The sequence below is a fragment of the Molothrus aeneus genome, chromosome 24, assembly GCF_037042795.1.
Source record: "Molothrus aeneus isolate 106 chromosome 24, BPBGC_Maene_1.0, whole genome shotgun sequence".
In the NCBI taxonomy this organism is placed as follows: domain Eukaryota; kingdom Metazoa; phylum Chordata; class Aves; order Passeriformes; family Icteridae; genus Molothrus; species Molothrus aeneus.
Genome location: NC_089669.1, coordinates 685,680 through 707,372, shown reverse-complemented (window position 1 = coordinate 707,372; position 21,693 = coordinate 685,680). Strand labels below are relative to the sequence as shown.

General features: G+C 51.0%; 4 protein-coding genes across 5 annotated transcripts; 2 read left to right on the top strand and 2 right to left on the bottom strand.

Moving 5' to 3' along the window:
• Positions 1–4,253: 4,253 nt before the first annotated feature.
• Positions 4,254–9,634, bottom strand: WDR77 (WD repeat domain 77). The gene is made up of 10 exons (XM_066565379.1): positions 9,436–9,634; positions 9,141–9,326; positions 8,755–8,896; positions 8,603–8,652; positions 8,229–8,299; positions 7,829–7,883; positions 7,509–7,580; positions 6,924–7,032; positions 6,401–6,469; positions 4,254–6,074 (listed from the first exon to the last, which is right to left on the bottom strand). The coding sequence occupies exons 1-10, from the start codon at positions 9,632–9,634 to the stop codon at positions 5,915–5,917; spliced, it is 1,113 nt and encodes a 370-aa protein (XP_066421476.1). The 3' UTR covers positions 4,254–5,914.
• Positions 9,635–9,748: 114 nt separating this feature from the next.
• On the top strand, positions 9,749–12,604 carry ATP5PB (ATP synthase peripheral stalk-membrane subunit b). Its single transcript, XM_066565190.1, has 7 exons — positions 9,749–9,882; positions 9,984–10,026; positions 10,480–10,625; positions 11,103–11,266; positions 11,722–11,847; positions 11,951–12,130; positions 12,448–12,604. The coding sequence occupies exons 1-7, from the start codon at positions 9,855–9,857 to the stop codon at positions 12,526–12,528; spliced, it is 768 nt and encodes a 255-aa protein (XP_066421287.1). The 5' UTR covers positions 9,749–9,854; the 3' UTR covers positions 12,529–12,604.
• A 931-nt stretch (positions 12,605–13,535) lies between these two features.
• C24H1orf162 (chromosome 24 C1orf162 homolog) lies at positions 13,536–16,443 on the top strand. Of its 2 annotated transcripts, XM_066565410.1 has the most exons (6): positions 13,536–13,618; positions 14,302–14,364; positions 14,659–14,761; positions 15,068–15,156; positions 15,550–15,629; positions 16,064–16,443. In XM_066565410.1, the coding sequence occupies exons 2-6, from the start codon at positions 14,334–14,336 to the stop codon at positions 16,121–16,123; spliced, it is 363 nt and encodes a 120-aa protein (XP_066421507.1). In that variant the 5' UTR covers positions 13,536–13,618; positions 14,302–14,333; the 3' UTR covers positions 16,124–16,443. The 2 variants fall into 2 exon arrangements, with proteins under 2 accessions (XP_066421507.1, XP_066421508.1); XM_066565411.1 differs by lacking the exon at positions 13,536–13,618 and having other exon boundaries at positions 14,279–14,364.
• A 900-nt stretch (positions 16,444–17,343) lies between these two features.
• On the bottom strand, positions 17,344–19,482 carry ADORA3 (adenosine A3 receptor). Its single transcript, XM_066565336.1, has 2 exons — positions 19,118–19,482; positions 17,344–18,293 (listed from the first exon to the last, which is right to left on the bottom strand). The coding sequence occupies exons 1-2, from the start codon at positions 19,465–19,467 to the stop codon at positions 17,699–17,701; spliced, it is 945 nt and encodes a 314-aa protein (XP_066421433.1). The 5' UTR covers positions 19,468–19,482; the 3' UTR covers positions 17,344–17,698.
• Positions 19,483–21,693: the final 2,211 nt, after the last annotated feature.

Here is a 21,693-nt window from a genome sequence, read left to right as displayed (position 1 = left end):
TACGGGCACCAGGGATGGTCCCAGCCCAGCCTGGAAATGCACTTGCTTGGAACTGCTGCTGGGGAATGAGCCTGAGACTGGACTTTTCTCAAAGACTGCCATGGAGAGTCGTTACTGCGGTGGGCAGGCTGCTGCCGTGTTACGTGAGCAAACGTGGTTTCCCTCTTTCCTGTTCTCCCTCCTGGGTTATTTTCAGAATTGCAGCCTAATAGGCTGTCTAGGAAAGCCACAGAGCATCCTCAGCTCTCTATAGAGAGCATCACCACTGGAAAAGTTGATTTCAGTTTGGTTTTTAATTGGTTTAACTCCAGCATGTTTGGGAGCAGGGAGAAACCAACTGAGAGATGTGCACAATGGAAGTAAAGCAGTGTATAGCTAAATGTCAGGGATTGAAATAAGAATGTGAGGCCAGTGGGATAGGAGGAGAGTTTAGGGTGCTTTGATCCTGATCCTTGCTGTCCTTAAGGGCTTGGAGCAAATCAGTTCTGCCTTAAGCCCAGCTCTGGGCAGTCAGTGCCTGTCCTGCTGAGCCGGGCTCTGACCCCTTCTCCAGGAGCAGCTTTGGGAGAAGGGGCCCTGCTTTGCTGTGCCTTTTGGTCGCTGTAAATGTTTCTGTTGGCAATTATTCCTCATGGAAGGAGGCTGTGAGGCCTGGCTGGAAGGCTGTGAAGCACTTTAGGGATGTAGGACACAGAGCAATCCTTTTCCTTGGGCAGGTGGGTGCCAGTGACTCACCCAGTGCTGTGCTGCGGGTGCTCTCCCCGAGGGCTCTCTTGCCATTCACAGCCCTGTGCCCCCCAAAGTGTCCTTATTTCCTCAGTTATTAACAAGTGTCCTTATGAACCGTTCCACTGATCTGGGACTGAGGAGCTCCATTTCAGTGTGCCTGTTGGTGCAGGTGGGTGTCTGCAGGGCACCCAAAGGGAGCTGGCTCGCTCTGTTTCCCTCAGTGCTGCTCCAGGTGCTGCAGGTGCAGCCCTGCCCCTGCTCCCCTCTGCTGCCTCCGAGCAGCTGCTGGTGCCTGGGCAGGGCTGGGAGCTCTGAGAAGCCTTAAAGAGGGTTCCAGCTTCCAGAGTGAGCCGTGGGGTCTCACCACAGCTGACCTGAGTTGTGAATAGCCAACGTCCTGAAACTAGAAACAGAGACTCTTCCTCCTAGGTAAACCTGCTGAAAATCACTGTAAGATACCTGTAAAAACTTGTAGAGAATTTTTTCTTGTCACTGATAAACTGAAAGCACTTTGAGACATGAGTCTGTTTTTATGGAAAGCACTTTCTATTTTCAATGCTATAAATGCCACTGGTTCCACTCCAGCTTACCCTGCCTGGCACACACCTGGATGTGGCCTGCAAGCAGATCTTGCTTTACAATGCAGCTCAAAATCAGGGATAAATTTTCCTTCACTGTGGAATTCTCAAAAGTTATCTTGATATTTGAGTCATATCATTGACAATCTGTGTTTTATGTTATTTCCAGCTTTACCTAATAATTTAACAGCCCTTTCAGATATTGCAGCAGCTTTAAAGTATTCTGAACTTCACTTTGCTGTGAAAAATGAAAATGCAAATACAATAATCAGTCTAATAGCTAATTCAAAGGGCATTTTTATGCCAGCAAGTCACAGTGACTTAAAAGATTTCCATTGCTCACCCCAGCCAATATTGAAATAATAGGCTTTTAATATCTGGGTGTTGGTTTTAAAAACATATTTATGGAGAAAAGTGACTATGGAGTAGCTATAAGGACATTTAAGTGTGCCAAGTGTCATGTGGAATACCACCTGCCCCAAAACATGGAATTTTCTCCATGCAAGGAGCATCTTGAGCATTCTTATTCATCTGTAGAAGTAAATTCGTGCTCCTCCTTGAGGGGCTTCAGGGTCACGTTTTGGTACTGGATGAAGTTTCACCAGTTTAACCTGAAAGCAAACAAAGAAGTCTCTTTGATAATGTTGCAGCTTAATGGGTTTTTCTTCCTGATACTTTTTTTCCAAAATAATAAGCTATACTTGCAAACGAGTTCTCAGAAACAATTTTAAGGCTGGGTGGGCAATTTCAGCTTTTGACTTTGCCCAGAAGTGGGGAGGGCAGGGGGGTATGTGTGCAGTGTTCCACCTCAAGAATTCTTCCAAATTGCAATCTCCTGAAGCTGTTTTTTTCTTTTTAGAGAAAAATGTGACACTCCAATGTTGATACCTGCCTTAAATGTCACATTTACTACTTCACCCAGACACACAGTTCAGGTGTGGGTGAAATATGGTCTTAGACACCATGGAGTGTCTCATTTCTAGCAGACACAATTGCTTTAATTTAGTATTAGAAGTGTGATAATCGAAGTCAGCTTTATAAAACAGCCACTCTTCATTCAAGAACAGCACTCAGGGACTGCCCAGGGGGCTGAGCTGTCACTGAATCAGGCTGGACTCTGCTCCTGGTTGTAGGACTGCTTAGCATGCAGGTTCTCAGCAGTGGGACTCTTCTGTTCTTCACTTTGCTCTATCCCTGCTTCTTTTGAATGCATTCAGCAAATTCTGGTATTTCAGGAACAGCTCACCATTGATTCTGGGGCCACTGTGACAAAGGAGCACTGTCAGAGCTGTTGGCAGCCAAAGCACTTGGGGACAGAGTCAGATCTCTCAGCAGTGAGGACTGCAGGGGTGGGGACGAGCCCCCCTTGCTGGGACAGGTAACTCTGGATAAACAAACTGTCCTTGCATTCCTGCTCCTCCCAGCTCTTTCACGACAGAAATTTAGCAATAGAGAAAGAGGAAACAAAACTAAGGGGTATTAATGGAGCAGAGCACCCTGCCTCAGCCCAGTGCTGAGAGCAATCCTGAAGCCTGAGTGTGGAATTATTCTCATTTCACCCTCTCTGAGGCAGTGTGGTAATTCAAGTCGTGATACAACTGAGATTATCCCCTGCAGCTGCCTCTTCCTCACAAGTTCCTGCTAGGGGAGTGTAACAGAGCTTTAGCTGTAAAGTATTGAACAAAGTCTCTTATTTATGAGTGCCATTGAACACCAACCTTCTTGCATTAAACATTTCTGGATGTTTTATTACATGTGTGGTTTGACTTTTTTTGGTGTTGCTTACATGGTCTGTCTGCTGGAGGACTGGGAAAGGTTTGAATTTCAGCTTAGCCAGGGCTTGGTCCAGTTTCTCTGAGCCTGATCCAAAGCCTGTGGCCATGTCAGTGTTTCCAAAGCCCAGGCAGGGCAGGAAGGGGCAGCTGAGCCCCAGGAGCTCTGTCACTCACGCCCAGCAGGTTGGGCAGGCTGGCAGAGGAGCAGCCTCTATAAATAGTGCTTGGGCTGGAGCTGCTCAGAGGGTGAAACTCTCCTGCCTGCTGCAAGTCCCAACTGGAACGCTGTGCCCAAAACTGCAAGCGCGGTGCGAGCAATGCAGGCAGCAGCATGAAAGGCTTGTCTGCAGCGTGGCTGCTCCTCTGCTCTCAGAATTAAACTGATTTGCATTCTCATCTCCTTCAGCCAGCTCTGGCCACAGAAGCAGGCTCTGTGTGAGGGAGGGAAGGGTGCAGTGTGTGCCTTGAAGCTTTACTGGAGCCACAGGGGCTGTCCCCAGTGTCCCCAAACCTGAACGGTGTCTGGTGGGGTAGGGACAGCTGAGCAAGGCACAAACCCCCAGCATTGCCACCGTTCCTTAGGGAGCTGCAGAGGCAGCCAGGACTGACGTGGGACTGCGGCTGTCCCTGACTTCACTGCCAGCACTGGTACAGCAACTCTGAGCCACTGGTACCACTCTGAGCCGAGCTGCGCCCCAGCAGTGACTCCTGCACTGCTGCTCCTCTGTGCTTACGAGTGGAACACCCCGAGTGCGAGTGCCAGACACCCCAAAAGCAGACACTCCACTCCTTCAGGCAATGAGCAGAGCTGGGGCCCTGCCCTTGCCAAGGGCAGCTGCTGCCATCCTGTGGCACCACAAACACCTGCCAGACACTGAAGCATTGAGGCTTGTTTGGTCTTTAATTGTAAAATGTTAATATATCACCACTGACCTGTTCTCCTGACAGGCTTCAGCACCCACCAGAGTCTTTTGCCACGGACTGTTGTGTTTTGCTCGGGTGTGGCAATATGAGGAACCTAATGTGGTTTAATGTCTGACATTTGAACTTTTAATTTTAGCTGTGCATGATGGAACCCCAAGTTCAGAGTTCTGGCAAGAACAACTGCCAGAAAGCAGCAGGAGCCAGAGCCTGCCTTGCAGCAGTGCTGAAGAACTGCAGTACCCTGGCATTGAACAGGAATACGGTGAACATTTATTTAAGAACAGTTTTAATATCAGGGACTGAAATCACAACTTGAACTGTGTGGATGATCTCAGCTGGCTCTTCAGTGCTACAGAAGTGGCCCAGTGAAAGTTAACCCCAGTTACAAATGAAAACCATCTTCCAAGACATTTCCAGAACCAGCACAAGACCTGCTTCAGTACAGCATCCCCCCAAGAGAGGACTTTGTGGTTCAAGGGGTATTTCTGAGGAAATGTGTCAGTTTTTATCATCATTTACCGTTTCTTGTCATACACTGCTCTAGAACAGGCAGTTGCTGTGAACGCCTGTATGACACGGGAATTTAAAAAGCAGCAAGTGAGGTTTACAAAGAGTATGAGAGAAGTACAGAGCCTGGGAAAGCTTAGTCTGCCTCAAAATCAATTGTGGGCTTTGCACAACTAAACCTATGTGGATGCAGAGGTAAAAACTGGAAGCACTGTACATTTAAGTGCTGCTATCATGCTAAAGAACCAGGGGTAACATTCACTTCAATGGCATTTTTGCTTCATCAGTCAGGACTTGCTTAATTCTGTCTAGGAAATACTAGGCCAGACCAAGCCATACCTAGAGCAGCAGCAATGCATGCAGAGCAGTGACTTTCTCCAGGTGAACAGCTGAGTTAGAAATGTACGTGGCATTTGACAAAAGCACCTCAGAGGGTTCTGTGCAGGCTGGCCTGGGGGTAGGGCAGTGTCCTGTCCCCTCAGTGCCAGCACAAGAAGTCACTTGCCACAAGTGCGTGGATCCGGGCTATCACTAAGCACAGTCTGGTACAGGAGCAAGCAAATGACAACTGAAGTCCTTAGTCCAGTTTGACCCCACATAAACCTTCTGTTCACAGCTCTTATCCTCGAGTGAGCTGCCTTCAGCACAGAGGAGATGAACCCTGGTGTCAAAGAGCACAGCACCCGCTCCCTCCTGCTGCCAGAGCCCCCTGGCATGCCAGGGTTCCAGCACCATCCCAGGGTGTTGAGCTGCAGGGCTCCAGCTGGGCTCCTCACTTCACCTCCTGACACCAAACATTGGTATTTTACAGCAAACACTGCTATTCTACACCAGTGCACAGGCAGTGCTCCCCAGAGGCTCCCCACCGCTACTGAGGCTGAATCCCCTTCACCAACCACGTGCTGCAGTAAGGACAACACTGGAACCCTTCTAGCCCCTGCATCCCAACAGGTATTTTCATTCCACCTGATTTACAGAGCAAAGAACTTGGCTCAAGGGTGAGGCTCTCACACCTTTCCAACAAGAAGCATGTTGCAAACCTCCCCCAGAAGCTTCTATGAATTCCATGGGTAGTCTGGAGAACTGAGGAAAGGATCAAGTCTTTTTGACTTTATTTCTTTTTCATTACACCTAATTCCCTGACTCTCCAAGTCTCCTCTGTGCCTGAAGTCAATTTTTTTCTGAGTAAAACCAAAGTCTTTTATTACAGGAGAAGCTGCTCCTGAGGAGAGGGTAAAGCTTGGTTTGTAACTAACTTATGCCTAATTCAAAATTACTACAGGAACCTTCTTAGCCACAAGCTTGGAGGCAGACACCAGACCCCACTCCAGCTCACACACCTGCGACTTCAGCAGAATCAAAGTGATGCCAGCAAGGAACTTGGACCATGAGTTTATAAAACTATTCTTTTACACAGTTGATTCCAGAAGCTTCACCAGCTGGTAGGGGGACAGTGTGATGTAAAACCTGATGATCCCATCCAACTGTAGTGAGCAAGGCATCATCTGAAGGAGACCAGGACAAGCCTTTTACAAAGTCTCGATGAGAATGGTCTCTGAACCTGGAAAACACCAACACTCCATCAGCCATCATTAGAGAGTACTGGGCTTGTGCAATCCCTAACTGCTGGCTTGTTAGGATGATGCTCCTCTATTTAGGAACATTTTCACCTCCAGGCGGCCCAGAGCAGCTGTGGCTGCCCCAGCCCTGGAAGTGCCCAAGGCCAGGCTGGATGGGGCTTGGAGCACCCTGGGATAGTGGAAGGTGTCCTGCCCGTGGCAGAGGGTGGGATGAATGATCTTTAAGGTCCCTTCCACCCCAAACCATCCTGTGTGTTAATAATTAACTTGAAAAGATAACAGCAGTGAGTATTCTGTGAGTACTTACACCTCTGAGAGGTCTGAGTCAAGAACAGCAACTGAACAGTCTTCACTGATGGAAGCCAGTAAGGGTGAACTAGAGAGAGACAAGAGCACAGTCAGAACAAGCAAATACAAGAACTTTTAGGGATAAACTTGTGAGCAGCAGGATTATTAGTGATCCAGACCCAGGTTCAGCAAATGAACTCACAAAAATCTTACAAAAACGTTCTCATCAGCATTTGGCAGTGTACCAGTACACTGAATGGGAATACTCAATTGGAATCCAAAAACAAGTGATCTTTCTTTAATCAGAGATGACTGTAATTAGAAAAGTCTCCACAGTGTGCGGGTCAGTAATTCTGGAGCTGCAGAATTCTTGTTGTGGACATTCACACATCAGAAGTGAGACATTGCTTGGTTTACTCTATTCTCTGCTACAATCTCCTGGATGAGAAGACCAAAACTGGCACTCTCACAGGTTTTACTCAGGAATAACTAAGGCTGTTGAGGGGAGGCAGCGCCACGTTGTGTGCCAGAATCATCAGTACCTGTGTGCAGAGAAAGCAAAGCCTGTGATGCCTCGGGTGTGCACGGCAGCGCTGAGGGCAGAGTCAGGATTCTTTGTGTCCACCAGTGCAACTGTTCCACTTTCATCACCTGGAGAGAGGGGTGTCGCAGACATCTTTTCACTACAAATCCTTTCCTTAGGATTTTTCCTTCTGAGAAGCTAAGAGGCCTCAGAGACAGAATGTAAACAGTGGTTATCTGCTGCTGTGGAATGCAACAGGTCCACCTGCGATTGGCCCCTCTTGGATGTTTATAATTAATGGGCAGTCAAGGACCGAGTCTGACAGAGCTGCCTTTGTTATCATTCTTTTCTTTTCTATTCTTAGCTAGTTAGCTTCTAAGGAAACCTTTCCTTTCCATTTCTTTTTAGTATAGTTATAATGTAATATATATAGAGATCATAAAATAATAAATCAAGCCTTCTGAACGTGGAGTCAGCATTCTGGTCTCTTCCCTCATCCAAGAACCCCTGTGAACACGGGCACAGAGGGGCACTGAGCCCACAGCACAAACTGCCCTGTGGAAACAGCCACCTTGGCTTGCCTGGTGAGAGTGCAGGTTCTTACCCAAGACAAAGATGTCACTTTTCTGTGGATGCCACATGACTGAGGTAGGGAGGTAATTACAGGCACTGCAAACTGCAAGGGAACAAACTGGCGTGAGAGGGGAAGGAGGCACAGCACAAAGACATTCCTCATCTCTCTCCTTCAGCACTGCTACTGCAGTAGGACAAGTGTTTTAAGTTTATTGTACTTCTGTGACAGCGTTAGACCTCCTTAGGTTTTAACAGGCACTCCAATCACTAGATTTGGAGTTAAAAGGCATAAAATAATTTATTTCTTCCAACACACTCATGCAGAAGCAGTGACTGCACACAGACACATACCAATTCGGGTAGCTGGTTTGGGGCATCTGGTGTCCCAGAGTAAAGTTCTGTTGTCCTAGAAATCCAAAAGGAATGAGAAGAATTTTACAATTTCTTTGTGGCATAAATTCAGATTCACTGCTGACTCACAGGCAAAATGACCCTGTGTTTTCCTCTGGTTTAAAATGATGCTGTCACCAAGTGCAGCCTTCAGTCATCCCCAGGAGCTCCCAAAATTTGATACAAACCTGTAGGAATCAGTTTGACAAATTGATTATAAATTTATCAGACTGGAACACTGCAATAACACAGGGAGGCAGGTTGCAACACAAGAGGTCGTTTCTAAGTGCTTTAAACTGTAAATACCTAAAGTTAAATCTTGTTTAAATGGGGTAGATTTAGAGAATAGAGGGAGCTTTACCTCAGCACAGGACAGGAACACAGTGTCCTTACCAGGACAGGAAGCCACACATGTCACTGCATCGGCGTGAGCTACCAAAAGCACAAAAGGATAAAGAGCCTCAAAGATTGTATCCAACTTTCCCACATATTCCCAAGGCCCTCCAGAGTTTAACATCAGTTTAACAGTTATGCCCAGACAGGGATAACTTCTGCTCAGCAGCAGCAGCTGCCTCCTACCAAAGTGATGAGCTGCCCAATCCAACCATGGATCCATGAGCTGCCCAATCCAGCCATGGCCACAGTCCTTGTGACAGCCCTGAGCTTGAGGGAGCCAGACAAGGGCTTGGGGGAAAGGGGATTATAAAAGGGAGAGAGGGGTGTGTTGGCACTCACCTCTGTAGGAGTGCAGCACCGTTTGCTCCGGGATGTCCCAGACTTTCACACTGTGGACGAGAAGGAGCAGTGAGCGCCCAGCACAGCCCAGCACACAGCTGCCAGGCTGGGCACAGGGCTGGGCACAGGGCTGCCAGCCCGGGCACACTCACCAGCAGTCCCTGCCCCCGCTGACAGCCTGGCTGCTGCCGGCCAGCACCGACACCGAGGTCACGATGTCATCGTGCTCGTATTTACAGAACTTGTTCACGATGAGGCTCTCATTCTCCTCCAGCTCCCACAGCTCCACTGCACCTGGGGGATGCAGGGGAGCACTCACCTGAGCGACAGGGACCTCACTTGAGTGACGGGGACACCCAGCTCAGTGACGGGGACACCCAGCTCAGTGACGGGGACACCCAGCTCAGTGATGGGCAGGGACACCCACCTTTGAACAGAAGAGGGGGCCGCACACCCCAGGGGAGGGACCGGGGGACCCCCAGCTCAGCAGAGGGGACAAGGGACCCCCAGGAAGGATGGGGCCATGCCCATGGCTTACCGGAGTCGGAGGCCACCAGGATGCCCCTGTCAGCCAGCCAGCACAGGTCGGCCACCCCCGCCTCGGTCTGCACGCCGGCCGTGCAGAAGCCCTCGCTGGGGGCGCGCCGGGGCTCGGCGAACACCCACAGCGAGCCGGTCCAGCAGCGCCCGTTCAGCCCGGAGGCGCCCAGCAGCAGGGCCCCGTCTGCGGGAGAGACACGAGGGGAAGCGCGGGGAGAGACGCGGGGAGAGGCGCGGGCAGCGCCCGGGAGCGCTCCCCGGTGCCAGGCCCGCCGCGCCCCCCGCCCCGCTACCTGCGCGGTAGTGCGCGCGCTCCAGGTGCCGCTCCATGCAGGCGGGCGCGTTGGGCGGGATGTTCCACTCGGCGGCGGGCTCGGCCGCGGGCTCCCCATCCAGCGGGGCGGCGGAGGCGGCGCTGTCGGGCGGGGCGGGCGGCGGGGGCGCCTGTGGCAGCAGCGGCGGCGGTGGCGGCGGCGGCAGCGGCTCCTCCATGGCGGCGGCGGCGGCGGCGGCGGGGCCGGCCGTGCCCCCACGTGTCTCCCGCCGCCGCCTCCTCTCGCGAGAACGCCCGCCCCGCGCCCGCCCTGCCCGCGCTCTCGCGAGAGCCGCGCCGCCATCTCAGCGCCCGGCGGCGGCGGTCACCGACCGGGACGAGCTCGGCGCCGCCGCTCCTCCTGCCCCGCCGCTCCTCACGGCCGCTCCCTGCCCTGCCATGCTGTCCCGCCTCGTCCTGCGCGCCGGTGAGCCCGGGCAGTGCCGCCCCTCGGGGGGAGCGGGTGGCGGGCGGGGGGTGCCGGCCCAGCTCTGCCCTGACGCGCTCTCTGCCCTCTTGTCCCCTCAGCCCCCGCCGCCCTCAGGGCGCTGCCGCCGCCCGTCGCCGTGGGGTGAGTACCGGGGAGCCCCTCGGACACCGGCCGGGATTTGGGCTTAAACAGCGTTATTCTGGGGTTTTGTCTCGCGTTTTTCTCATTGATGTTGCGGGAGTGTGGGGCAGGGACGGTGGAAAGAACTTATGGAGGTTATGTAGTCCCACCCACTTGTGAGAGGAGGTGTGTCCAGTCAATGCCTCCTTCTTCGAATCACGGCCGGGTTTGGGGCGGGAAGGACCTTAAAGCTCATCCAGTTCCACCGCCTGCATGGACAGGGACACCTTCTCCTAGAGCAGGGCCAGCCTGGCTTGGACACTGCCAGGGATGGGGCACCCTGTGCCCGGCCTCACCAGTTATTGCTTATTTCATTGGAAATGTGCTTGAGCCTCATCTAAGGGTGGTTTGGGGAACTGTTTCTGTCTGGTTTTTATGTAAGAATCATAATTGAGATGTTCTCGTTGTTCACAGGGTGTTACACACCACAAGACCACTGCACACAACTCAGCAGAGTTTGGCTCCTGTGCCACCTCTGCCTGAGAAGGGAGGAGAAGTTCGTCATGGTTTGATCCCTGAGGAGTTTTTCCAGTTTCTCTACCCTAAAACAGGAGTGACAGGTTAATATAGATTTTACCATTTTTAGCTATGCTTATGTGGTTCTGTTCATCAGTTCTGGCTGCTGAAAAGGTAAAATATTACTGAAAATGAGTATTTTCCATGTGCAGGTCGTGAAGAACAAGCCACTGTAGGACTCCTGGCTCCAAAGTTAGACACCTAATGATTGAAAGAATTCCATGAGCTTGATTTTGTAGAAAGATTTAGTTGCCTGTTGATCCTTAAAAAATTTAAATTTTGCATGTTTCTGAATGAGCAGAAGCAGCAGGTCCCATGTCAGGTGCAAGCTGCTCCCACTTGTAGTGAGGTTCCTTGTGGCACCTTTGCCAGGTGGAATTGTGGCTCTGCTTTTTGTGCTGGTAAAATAGAACACTTCTTCCTGACCTTTTGAGCCTTTAAAGTATCTCCTTCTTAGGTATTTGAGTTTACTGGTGCTCGTTGTGCTTTATACAAGTAGCGCTGCTTCATTTCTCCTGTAGGGCCCTACATGTTGGGCACTGGCCTCCTGCTCTACCTTCTTTCCAAGGAGATCTATGTGGTGAACCACGAGACAGCAGCAGCTGCCTGCATCCTGACAGTCATCGTTTATGCCATCAAGAAGTTTGGGCCTAATGTGGCAGCTTTTGCTGACAAACTTAACGAGGTAATGAAGAAACTGCAATTTAACTGTCCAGTCGTTAGTAAGGAAGGGTTTTGTTAAAGTACAGATGGCTTCCCCCTGCCAGAGGGCAGGGATGGATGGCACTGGGGAGGAATTGTTCCCTGTGAGGGTGAGCATGCCCAGAGAAGCTGTGCCTGTCCTGCCTTTGGAAGTGTCCAAGGCCATGTTGGATGGGGCTTGGTGCAGCCTGGGACAGTGGAAGATGTGCCTGCCATGGCAGGGGTGGGATTGGATGGGATTTAAGCTCCTTCCAACCCGAACCAGTCTGGGATTCCATGACTGGTTGTGAGCCCTCGTTCTCCTCTGTTGGCATGACCTCAGCCCTGGCCCAGGGCAGTTGGCACAGACGTTTCTCACAGCTCAGTGCAGCATTAACTGCAGAACACTCGTTTTCCTTGCCTCTGACCCTGAAGCGTGGAGTCCTCTCTTTCCTCCAGGAGAAAATGGCCTCGGCTCTGGCCATGAAGAACGACACCATCCAGACGCTGCAGACGGCCATCGAGGAGGAGAAGAAGGAGCAGTGGAGGGCAGAGGGCCGCAGTTACCTCTTCGATGCCAAACGGGTGAGCGTTTCTGCAGCGCCAGGGCTGCCTGCCCTGCTGGGCCCCTGGCACACATCGTGCTCTGCTGCCAGCCTCGAGCCTGCCGTGTGCTGCTGTGTTGCAGAACAACATTGCGATGCTGCTGGAGGCCAACTACCGGGAGCGCCTGCTGACGGTGTACAACGAGGTGAAGAAGAGGCTGGACTACCAGGTGGCCCTGCAGAACCTGAAGCGGCAGAAGGAGCAGGACCACATGATCCAGTGGGTGGAGAAGAACGTTGTCCAGAGCATCACCCCTCAGCAGGTACTTGCTGGCTTTTACCCGCTTTACGCTGTAGCCTGCACAGAGGTTTGCTGTTCAGGGATCCTGGCTCATGAGGTGATGGGTGACCTTGGCCAGGGGTGGGGGGACTGGATGAGCTTTGAGGTCCCTTCCAACTCAGACCTTCTGGGATTCCAGGAATCTGTGCTTTAGTGGATGTGAATCTCTGACTTCATGAGCTGTAACTACATCCCTCTTAATCAGTAACTTATAGGTCTAACAAGGTTTGTCTAAAATGCACTTAAATGTCTATTTTCTTGTTGAAATGTCCCCTGAAGGCTGTTTCCTGTCTCTTGCAGCAGAAGGAAAGCATTGCCAAATGCATCCTGGACCTGAAGGCGCTGTCCAAGAGTGCCCATGCAACTGTGCGAGCAGTCTGAGCCCACTGACATGTCCCAATACCTCCTCTTGGAAACTGTATGACTCTAAAATATCATTAAACAGACAAAAAACCTCCTCTGCTGTGTTTCACTAGCAACATCCCTGCCTGTGTGTTTGAAGCCACTGGATGGCTACAGCAACCACTGCAGCTGGCTTGTGGTGGGGGATGAGTTGGAGCCACAGTGTGTGAGATCCTGTTGGATTCCCTGTTGGTCAGGAACACTTCCAAAGATACAGAGAAAAACCCTGCTGCTGAATCTGATCCCTGTGTTAGAATTCTGAGTGAGAGCAGCCCCAGATACCTGCTGTCCTTGTACACACGTTCTAAAATCAGGGTGATTTGTGTTCCCATTCACCTTGCCCTGGGCTGGGAGGGGCTCTGGGTGAATGTTCTTGTTCTCTAAAGGAGCTGGAAACCCCCTTTCACCATAAAGCCCGGTGAAGTGTTGTAAGAGTCTGGGTTCTGGGAAGGGAGACGGGGTGGGAAATGTGTCAAAGGCTCCTGAAAAACGCCCTCAGCTGGCCATGTGTGTGCACTCAGTCTAAAACAGGGACATGGGCACGTTTGTTCCAAAAGAGTTTTTCTGGACTTCCATAATTCTGTTCATTTTCTTTTTATGGGAATTTTTTCACTGAAGGAATTTGTTAAAACTCAAAAATCCCAGCAAAGCACACACACAAATAAACCCCTCCTGTGTGTGCTGTGATTTATGTAGTCCATAAACCCAAGTGGGCATACTGGGGCTGCCTGCAATCCCATTTCTCAGTAGGGTTAAGAAAAATGGTTTTCCAAACACCAAAATGGTGTTCTTTAGAGGCAAGAACCTGACTTCAACCCAACCTAAGCTGAAGCTGCTTTCCTTTTTTTAGACTAACAGTTCCAGAGAATGCAGGTGTCTTTCATGGTTTCCTGTTTTTTGTCAATTTAAATAAAAAAGTGAAGTTGCTTAACTTCCACAATTGTGTAAGCCCACGTCTGATTGACATTTGAGCTTTTAGCTGGTGTGACAGATTGTGCTCACAAAGCAAGTGGTTCAAGTGGTGTGCTGACACTTGGGGAGTTTTCCAGCAGCACTTCCATGGTGGGAGGTAAGATGGAGCTGTATCATTTCTTGTTTCTTTTATTCTTGCACATACAGCACCCTGCGAGGTTTGCTGTGGGAAACTGGGAGCTTTCGTGGCTTGACTCCTCTGGAATGTGGCAACAATGGGATGCAGGAGGAAAAGGGGCAGCAGCAGAGGACGGGGTGTTCGTAATGGTTTCACATTGTTCACGATCCACAGTTTGCAAAGCACGTGGTGAGAAATGCCAGTGCAGGGATTTTGTAGTGGAATGTCTTTTAGAATCCCTATCTCTAAGATCCCACACACAAATTGGAGAAAGTTACAGTTCCTGTTCTGGTGGGAAAAGTCAATTTAACTTAAAAAAATTAAGGGAGGAACTTTTCAAAGCTGCTTCTGATTATGAAAATGTTCATAGGGTTTTAGCTGCTGCAATAATAATCCTGTAGGTGCTTTTTAGTTATTAAAGATCCTCCACTTTCTGGGTGGAGAAGGCGCCCTGCCCGTCAGGGAGCAGTGAACTCGTGTGTACGGGAACAATGGGCAGGGGCTGGTGCTGAGGAACTGCCAGGGTTGAGTGGCTTTGTGCCACTTCTACAAGATTTCCAAGAAATAGATAATAACCAAATCAAGTCTTTTGAGTTTGAGGAGGATAACAAGTTTGTTTTCTTATGTGTATGTGTACATAAATATAACTCTCTTTCTTTCAGCTTCTCTTCTTGTCAGTTAATGCTCTGAGAGAATGGGAAGCTTTTCCTCAAAAGAAGCTCCAGGTATTTTATTTTTAAGGAATTTCCCTAGCTGCAGTGTTGCTGACTGAGGTGATGCCCTGCCCGGGGGCTGCTCTGGGGGGCTCAGCCCGGGGGGTGCTTGGGGAAGGGCTGCATGGCTGCCATGGGCTGCCTGCCACAGTCATCGTCTGAGCAGCAGAACTTTCCTGTCTGCTGGTTCCACTTTCAGACAGACTGCACACACACAGCCCCCCATGTGCTTCTAGTTGCTTGTAGTACTACTGAAGAAATTTGCACGTTCTAAAACAAGCTTGTGATTTTTTTTTTCTATTGCAGTTGCACCAGAACCCACTTGCCCTACTACTACTACTGTCCCCACCACTGCCCACACCCCTGCAGATGATTTCAGAGCTGCAGAAGTCAGATGCTGGATTAATAAGTAAATGCTGCACCTTTATTTCCTGATTTCAAACCCACAGTTCCCTGAGACAGCCGCCTCCTTCTTCAAGGGAGGGGTTATATATCATAAATGTAACATCTTGGGGGTTTAAATTCAGTTAGAATTGCCTGCTCTGTGCACTGCATGGCTGTTCCTAGAGATGCTCAGTGCAGACACACACGTTAGTCCCATGGGGCTGGGGATAAATGTTACACTCCATGAAGTTTGGTGAATTTGAGCACTGCTGATGCTTCAATCCCTCTGCTGAAACTGGGGATTCTGACCGGATTTCCTGTGTATCAACAGCCATGAAATACTGTACATGTCACTGGCCTTCATCTCTGGCATCCTCCTGACTGTCCTGGTTTTTGCAGTCATCTTCCTCTTCAGGAAAAGTGAGTGACACAGCCGAGGGCACAGCAGCAGACTGGTGGTGGCTGCAGAAGTTACTTAGAAAGTGGCTCAGATAATGTCTGCCCTGAATAATTGTGTGTTGGTGACCAGCTCACCCCTGGCAGTAACTCCTCGTGAATCGTCCCAGTGGAGGTTTCAGGAAAGAATTAACTTTGCCACTGATGAGTTCTGGGGGTTCCTGTTGGTTGTGAGCTTTTCTCATTCTAATCCTGGCTGCACTGAATTCACCCTGGCCACTTCCAACAGGTGGGAAGGGACTGGGCAGCCCAAAGTGCCACTTTGCTGTGCAGGTGTGTGCCAGAGGTTACACATCACCTGTCTGTCACCCTCTGCAGCCTTCCTTGCAAACACCTGAGACTCCCTTTCCTTCCTAGGCTCTAAAAGATCCCACCAAAATTTACAAGAGGAAACTTTCTCCCAGATGGCAGCTGAGGAATCTGTTAGGAACACCCAGGTAAATGTCACAACTGTCATTTCTAATGCTTCATGCAGATATTTCACATTCTTGAGTGTGGTAAATATTAATTTGGGGTGGGGGGAGAAAAGGCACCTTTGAGACTCAGCTGTTACTCAGCAGTTCTTTTGACAACTTCAGGGGTTCTGGGGCTGAACCACGGATGAGGCAGCTTAGGAGAAATCTTTTTAAAGGGGGAGCATTTCTGCAGTTTTGCTCTGTGATATGAATTCTTTGGAAGCCCCTAAAGGAGACTTTACCCAGAGCCTTGAGCCAGACTGGCCAGTGGGATGAACCAGCATTTACCAAATTTCCCATGCAGGGACAGGGTGCTCATGGGGTGTGGTGTTGAGAACAAGTCACAAGTGGGAAATCCCTGCTGACATGCAGTGTTGAGCACTCTCTAATGTCTGTGGCTTCTCTCACATCCCCAGAATGAAGTGACCTACAGCACTCTGGTCTTCCAGCGAGGCAGGACAGCACTGCCTGTGTGATGAGGAAGTTCCAAATGAAATAAAAATGATCCCACTTTCTGGACATCAAAAGCCACGAGGATGTTACACCAAGGGAATGCCCTGGGAATGCCCCCATGCCCTCTGTAACACAGCTCTTTTTGTAGTTATGACAGGGAGTTGTCTCCTGTTCAAACTGGCTGCCAACAGCTGTGGGCAAGTGGAGTTTCTATACAGGATTTCCTCATCTGTAGAAATCTCCCTGCCCTTGTAAAGTTTCCGTTTGCGAGAACTATCAGGGAGAAGTGCGAAATGAAAATGTTTCTCTGCATCTATCCATATCTGTGCCTTCGTGTTTCCCTTTTCTGTCACCTACTCCAACATTTTCTGTATTTTTTTTTTGATTGCCAAGTGTTCTGCTTAGTTATTTTCTGTTATTGAAGTGATGACCATGAAACGCTTGGATGCAAATCTCTGCTTCCTGGTTGGCTCCCGTAAAAGAAATGCACAATCACAGTGGGACAACCAAAATCCCTGGGAATGTTCATTCAGGTGTTACCGCCCACGGTGTTCCAAGTACAGTGTGAAAATCATTCCCTGTGCGTGGACGGGGCTGGCAGCGTCAGAGCAGGGCTGGAGGTGCCACCTGATGGCAGCACCAGGCTGGGCTGGGGCTGCCCGGTGCCCTGCGCTGCTGCAGCCCTGCACACCGAGCAGGGCTCGGCTCCCCCAGCCCCTCTGGGCCGTGCCTGCTCCTCCCAGCAGCTGCTGAGCCCTGGGCACCGCTGCAAAGCATCCCCTGGTGCTCCGGTGCTCTGCAGTTGGGTGTGCTGGCTTTGGCCACAGCCTTGCACAGGGCCAGCAGAGCCCTGTGCTCTCTGTTCTGCTGTGCTCTGCTCTCACCTCAGTCCTGGCAGCTCCTTCAAGCTCTACTTAACAGAGAAAATAGGGAGAGCACCTCCCTCCCTCACTGGAAGGTGAGCTGGGGACGAGGTCCCTCGGGTGCATTACCTTTCTGCTTTTCCTAGACCACTTTCATTATTTGAAGATGGAGAAAAAACCAGCCTGGCCTTTAACAAACTCTTTCCAGTCTGACCCATGTTCCCTAAACATGGGCAGTGTCAGCTGTGGTGTAACAATTGCTGCAACTTCTGTGCCATCCCAGGCAGGACATTGACTGAAACTGGGCAGGTTTTCTTTTGGTCATGGGAGGACTCAGCAGGCAGAATTAATATAAAATCCATCTACTATTTATTATTACTCATGAAAACGTGACAACACTGGCTGAAGCACAGGCTGGTCAGACTCAAGTTTAGTCTGAATGGACAGACAAGAATGGTCAGAGAACTTGTGAACCACTGGATTATGAACAGCAAAGAACATATCCTGTTTTTCAATCAACTCAACCAATCCTCATGTTAAAAAAAACCCAAAACCCTCAACCAGACAAAGTTTCCATCTTCTGTGTTTAGAAATTATATTACATAAAGGTATATATTCACACGGAGCTTCAGAGCAGCCTCAGACCCACAGGTTGCTGCAGTTTCCCAAGAGTTTCTTGGCAAAGCCAGGTGCTTTATCAATGCTCTGGGGCTCACTGCCTGCTTCAGCCTCTGTTTATGACTCTGGGTCTGTTGTTTGCTCTGCAAGAGCTGGCTCTGGTTTTTTGCACAGGATGTAGGTCCTTAAAATTAAAAGGTATGAGGTTCTGAACTTCTTTATCTTGTAGGCATAGACAATGGGGTTCATGACAGAATTGGCATGGGATAAGAGGATTGCCAAGTAAATCAAATATGGGGGGATCTGAGGCTCAGGGTGAAAATAGAAAACACAGTTTATAGTGCACAGAGGCAGCCAGGAGATTGCAAACAGGAAGAGAACAAGTGCAAGAGACTTGGCTGTCCTGAACTCCCGGCCATAGAAAGCCCCAGCCCCTCTGACACCTTGGCTGAGCTTGGTGTGGATGATGTAGAAGATGTTGGCATACAGAGCACACATGATGAGCAGGGGCACGAGGGTCCACAGGAAGAAGCAGAAATACACCATGTAATCCATCCTCATCACGGAGATGAACCTGCACCTGAGGAAGCTGGAGCTCCTGGGGCCTGCCTTGTTCCAGCCAAACATGGGGACCAGCCCTCCCAGCAGGGACAGGGACCAGCACAGCCCCAGGGCCCACCAAACTCTCCTCTCTGTGATGATTATTTTGTATCTGTAGGGGAAGAAATCCCAGGTCATGTTAAAGGGAAGCGTTTTAAGGTCGTTAAAGATGAACTCACCTGTTCAGGTACTGCAGGAACCCAAATTTTCTCTTGAGACAAGCCCCACCTCCTCATTTGAAGCAGTCACTTTGCAGCATCAGTAGGAACTGTGCTTAAGTTCCCCTGTTTAAAACTGAATGTTTAACCTATTTTATTTCTTGTTTCATTATGATCCTAGTTCTCCTCTTGCCAGGATATTGCTTTGCTCTTGTTGGAAATCCTATCTTATTTCTTGGCTTCCTTGGGTGTACCTTCCTCTTTTTTATTTGGCTTATGCCATTTGTAGGGCTAAAATTAATTATTCAGCTCCACAGGTCCTTTCCCATTATAAAAAAATCACTTCTTGGATGCTTGAAGTTATGCTTTGCTTTTCTAGCTTGTGTACTTTTCATTTAAATGTAAACAGTGAGTGACTTCAGTTAACTGCTAATAAGTTTGTTACTACTTTTGTATTTTCAGCAAATACTAAAAGGAATTTTATTTAAAAGAAAAGCATCAGGAACCTAAAAAAAACCCGTATAACACACTCAGCATCCTGCACAATTACCAAAAGTGCTGAATATTTAACACAGATGCATCCTGTGACAGCACTCTGCTCAGGGGTAACAGAGCTGAGCTGGCCATCCAGCTCATGAAAAACTGCTCCATGAGCACCCCCAGCTCTCTGGAAAGCTCATCCCAGGTGGGCTCCGAGGCACAAGCATCCATTTCAGGTAATTAAAGCAATTAAAGGTTGGAAAGGAGGGCAGAGGGGCCCGGGGTGGGGCAGCCTCACCTGGTGGGCAGCTTGACTCGCAGGTACCTGTCGATGGCGATGGCCAGCAGGGACAGGATGGAGGCGTTGCTGAACACCAGCATCAGGCAGCACATGAAGAGGCAGCCGTAGCTGGGCATGGCCGTGCCCAGGCTCACCACGATGGCCAGGGGCATCACCAGCAGCCCCATGGCAGCGTCGGCCAGCGCCAGGGACGCGATGAAATAGAGCGTGGTGTTCTGGAAAGCTGCGTTCAGCCTCACCGCCCACATCACCAGGGCATTGCCCAGCGTGGCAAACAGGGCCAGCAGGCACTCGGTGCCAATGTAGATCCCATCCAGGCTGCTCAGGGCCAGGCTGCTGTTGGGCATCCCAAGCTCTGCAGCTGCAGCAAACGTGAGAGCATCGATGGCCACGCCGGGATCCTCGGGCTGGGCTCGCCTGTTCCGGGGCTCTCTAACAGACACCCACACCTCTCTGCTATCTCATGACCTCAGCACTCGGGCGGCAAATCAGATATCTGCTGATATCTCAGCAGCAGGGGCCATTCCCCTCTCTGCAGACCCCTCCTGAAGCTCGCGGCATCCCTCCAGCAGCCTCCAGTCAGCACAGTGCCTCGGGAAGCTGTGTGGAAGGGAGAACTGTCCTCCCACAGTCCTTACCAGCAACTTCGAAAGAAATCGTTCTACAGGTTCCTCTTTCAAGCCCTTTTAGAGGTGCAAAAATGGCAAGAGCAGCTGGCTGCAAAGGGGATGCTTATCAGTGCAGCTTAATCTCTCTATCACTGTCACACTGAGGCAGCTCGGCCACTTATCATTGCAGTCAATCTGTCCATCACTGTCACACTGAGGCAGCTCGGGGGTGCAGTTAATTTGTCCCTCACTGTCACACTGAGGCAGCTCAGCTGCGAGGTGGTGAAGGGGCTGCATTTAAAAATCAAAGGGTGAAGGTAAGGACAGGGAGAAGGCACTCTGCTGTTACCAACATGGGGAAAACAGGCTTGACCTGGGGAAAAATTAATTCCCAATCAAATCAGAGCAGGATAAGGAGAAAGGAAAGCAAGTTGTAGAGGCAGAGGGCGGGTGCTGGAGCAGAGGCTCCACCCTGGCCTGGCGGGACCGGGCAGCTGGAGCTGGAGGATGGAGCAGCCCCTGCCCAGGGGGCTCACAGATCTGTTCCTGCAGCCAGGTTTGACAGCTCTGGCTCTGCCCGTGCCTTTTCCTCCAAAGGCAGGAGCTTTTCCGTGGGGACACTGTGTCCGAGGGCGCTGCCCCCGAGCCCAGCTGGGGCCAGGTCGGGGGGTTCCACCCAGCACCCCCTGTTCCCTCCAGGTTCCTGCCGGGGCGGGCACAAGGTGCTCTGATGCTCTTCAGGTGCTTCCTCAGCAGGCAGCATCCGTTTCCTGCGCTAACCACGGCAGAGCCAGGCTGCCGTGACCCCCGTGTCCCCGGGCAGGATGAGCCTGTGCCCTCTGCTGTCCCCCTGCCCTGGGGTGCAGCATCCCTTCCTCGGGCCCTGCATCCTCTCCCCGGGGCCTTCTCCCGCCGTCTCCTCAGGCCAGGCTCAGGAACCGCGGGGCTGGAGGTTTCTCAGCTGGCAGAGCGATTGAGCATCCATCCCTGCAGGGAGGAGCAGCTCGGTGTGACCCGGCCCGAGGCGGGAGCGGGGCCGGGCCAGCGCTCGGAGGTTCGGGGCAGGCTGGGGTTCCAAGGGGTGTTTTTATTTTATTGACTGAGGCGGCTCCGTGCCGGGCAGGTTGGGATCGGGAGAGACCCAGGAATGTCACCCTGAGACGGGGTTAAAGCTCTCGGATCCCCCGGCGCTCGATGGTTTTGCCATTTAAAGGCTGTGCTCGGTTCTTGGATGGCTCCAGCGAAAGGCTTCCAGCTCCTCCCGAGGGATCCTCCTACATCCTGCTGAGATAAGGATCAGGAAGGGAAGGTCTCTGCAATCTCAGCTGCGGCTTTCAGCACGGATTCCCTTTTCACTTTGGGGGTGGAGGGGAGGAGAACAAATTTGCTAGAAAAAAAATCATGTCTAAGTGACACACAGAAATAAAAATGTCCCACAACAATGATCTTATCCTGTGAGTCAACAGCAGCCACGTCTGCCTTTGTTCTGGGGGGTTTGGAGGGAGGACAGGGCAGCCTCTCCAGGGTGAGCCCCCAAGAGGCCCTGCCTGGCACGGGGGGCTCGGGGGTCCCCACTGCCACAGTGCCAGCCTGTCCCCGCCACTGCCACCCTCCCTGCCTTGGGACGCCTGTGCCCCCCCTTCCTCACATCCAGCAGCTCCTGCTCCTGTGCCAGGAGGTGTGGAGGAGCTCATTCTGGATTTCAGAATTTAGTGTTTACTTTGTAGGGAAAACCCCAAGCAACTCCTGAAGCAAGCGGTGGTGAGTGGTGAGTTCTGTCCTGGCTCTTCCCTGCCTGGGAAGGACGAGAAAGGCAGGCAGAGGGAGGGAGGATGTGAGTGTGGAGCAGAGCCACAGCTGGGTGACTGTGGGCTGCTGGATTATGAACCAGAATGAGAGGCCGGAGCCTGGCGTGGGGGACAGCGTCCTGTCACTGTGCCTCAGTTTCCCCACCCATGGTAAAAG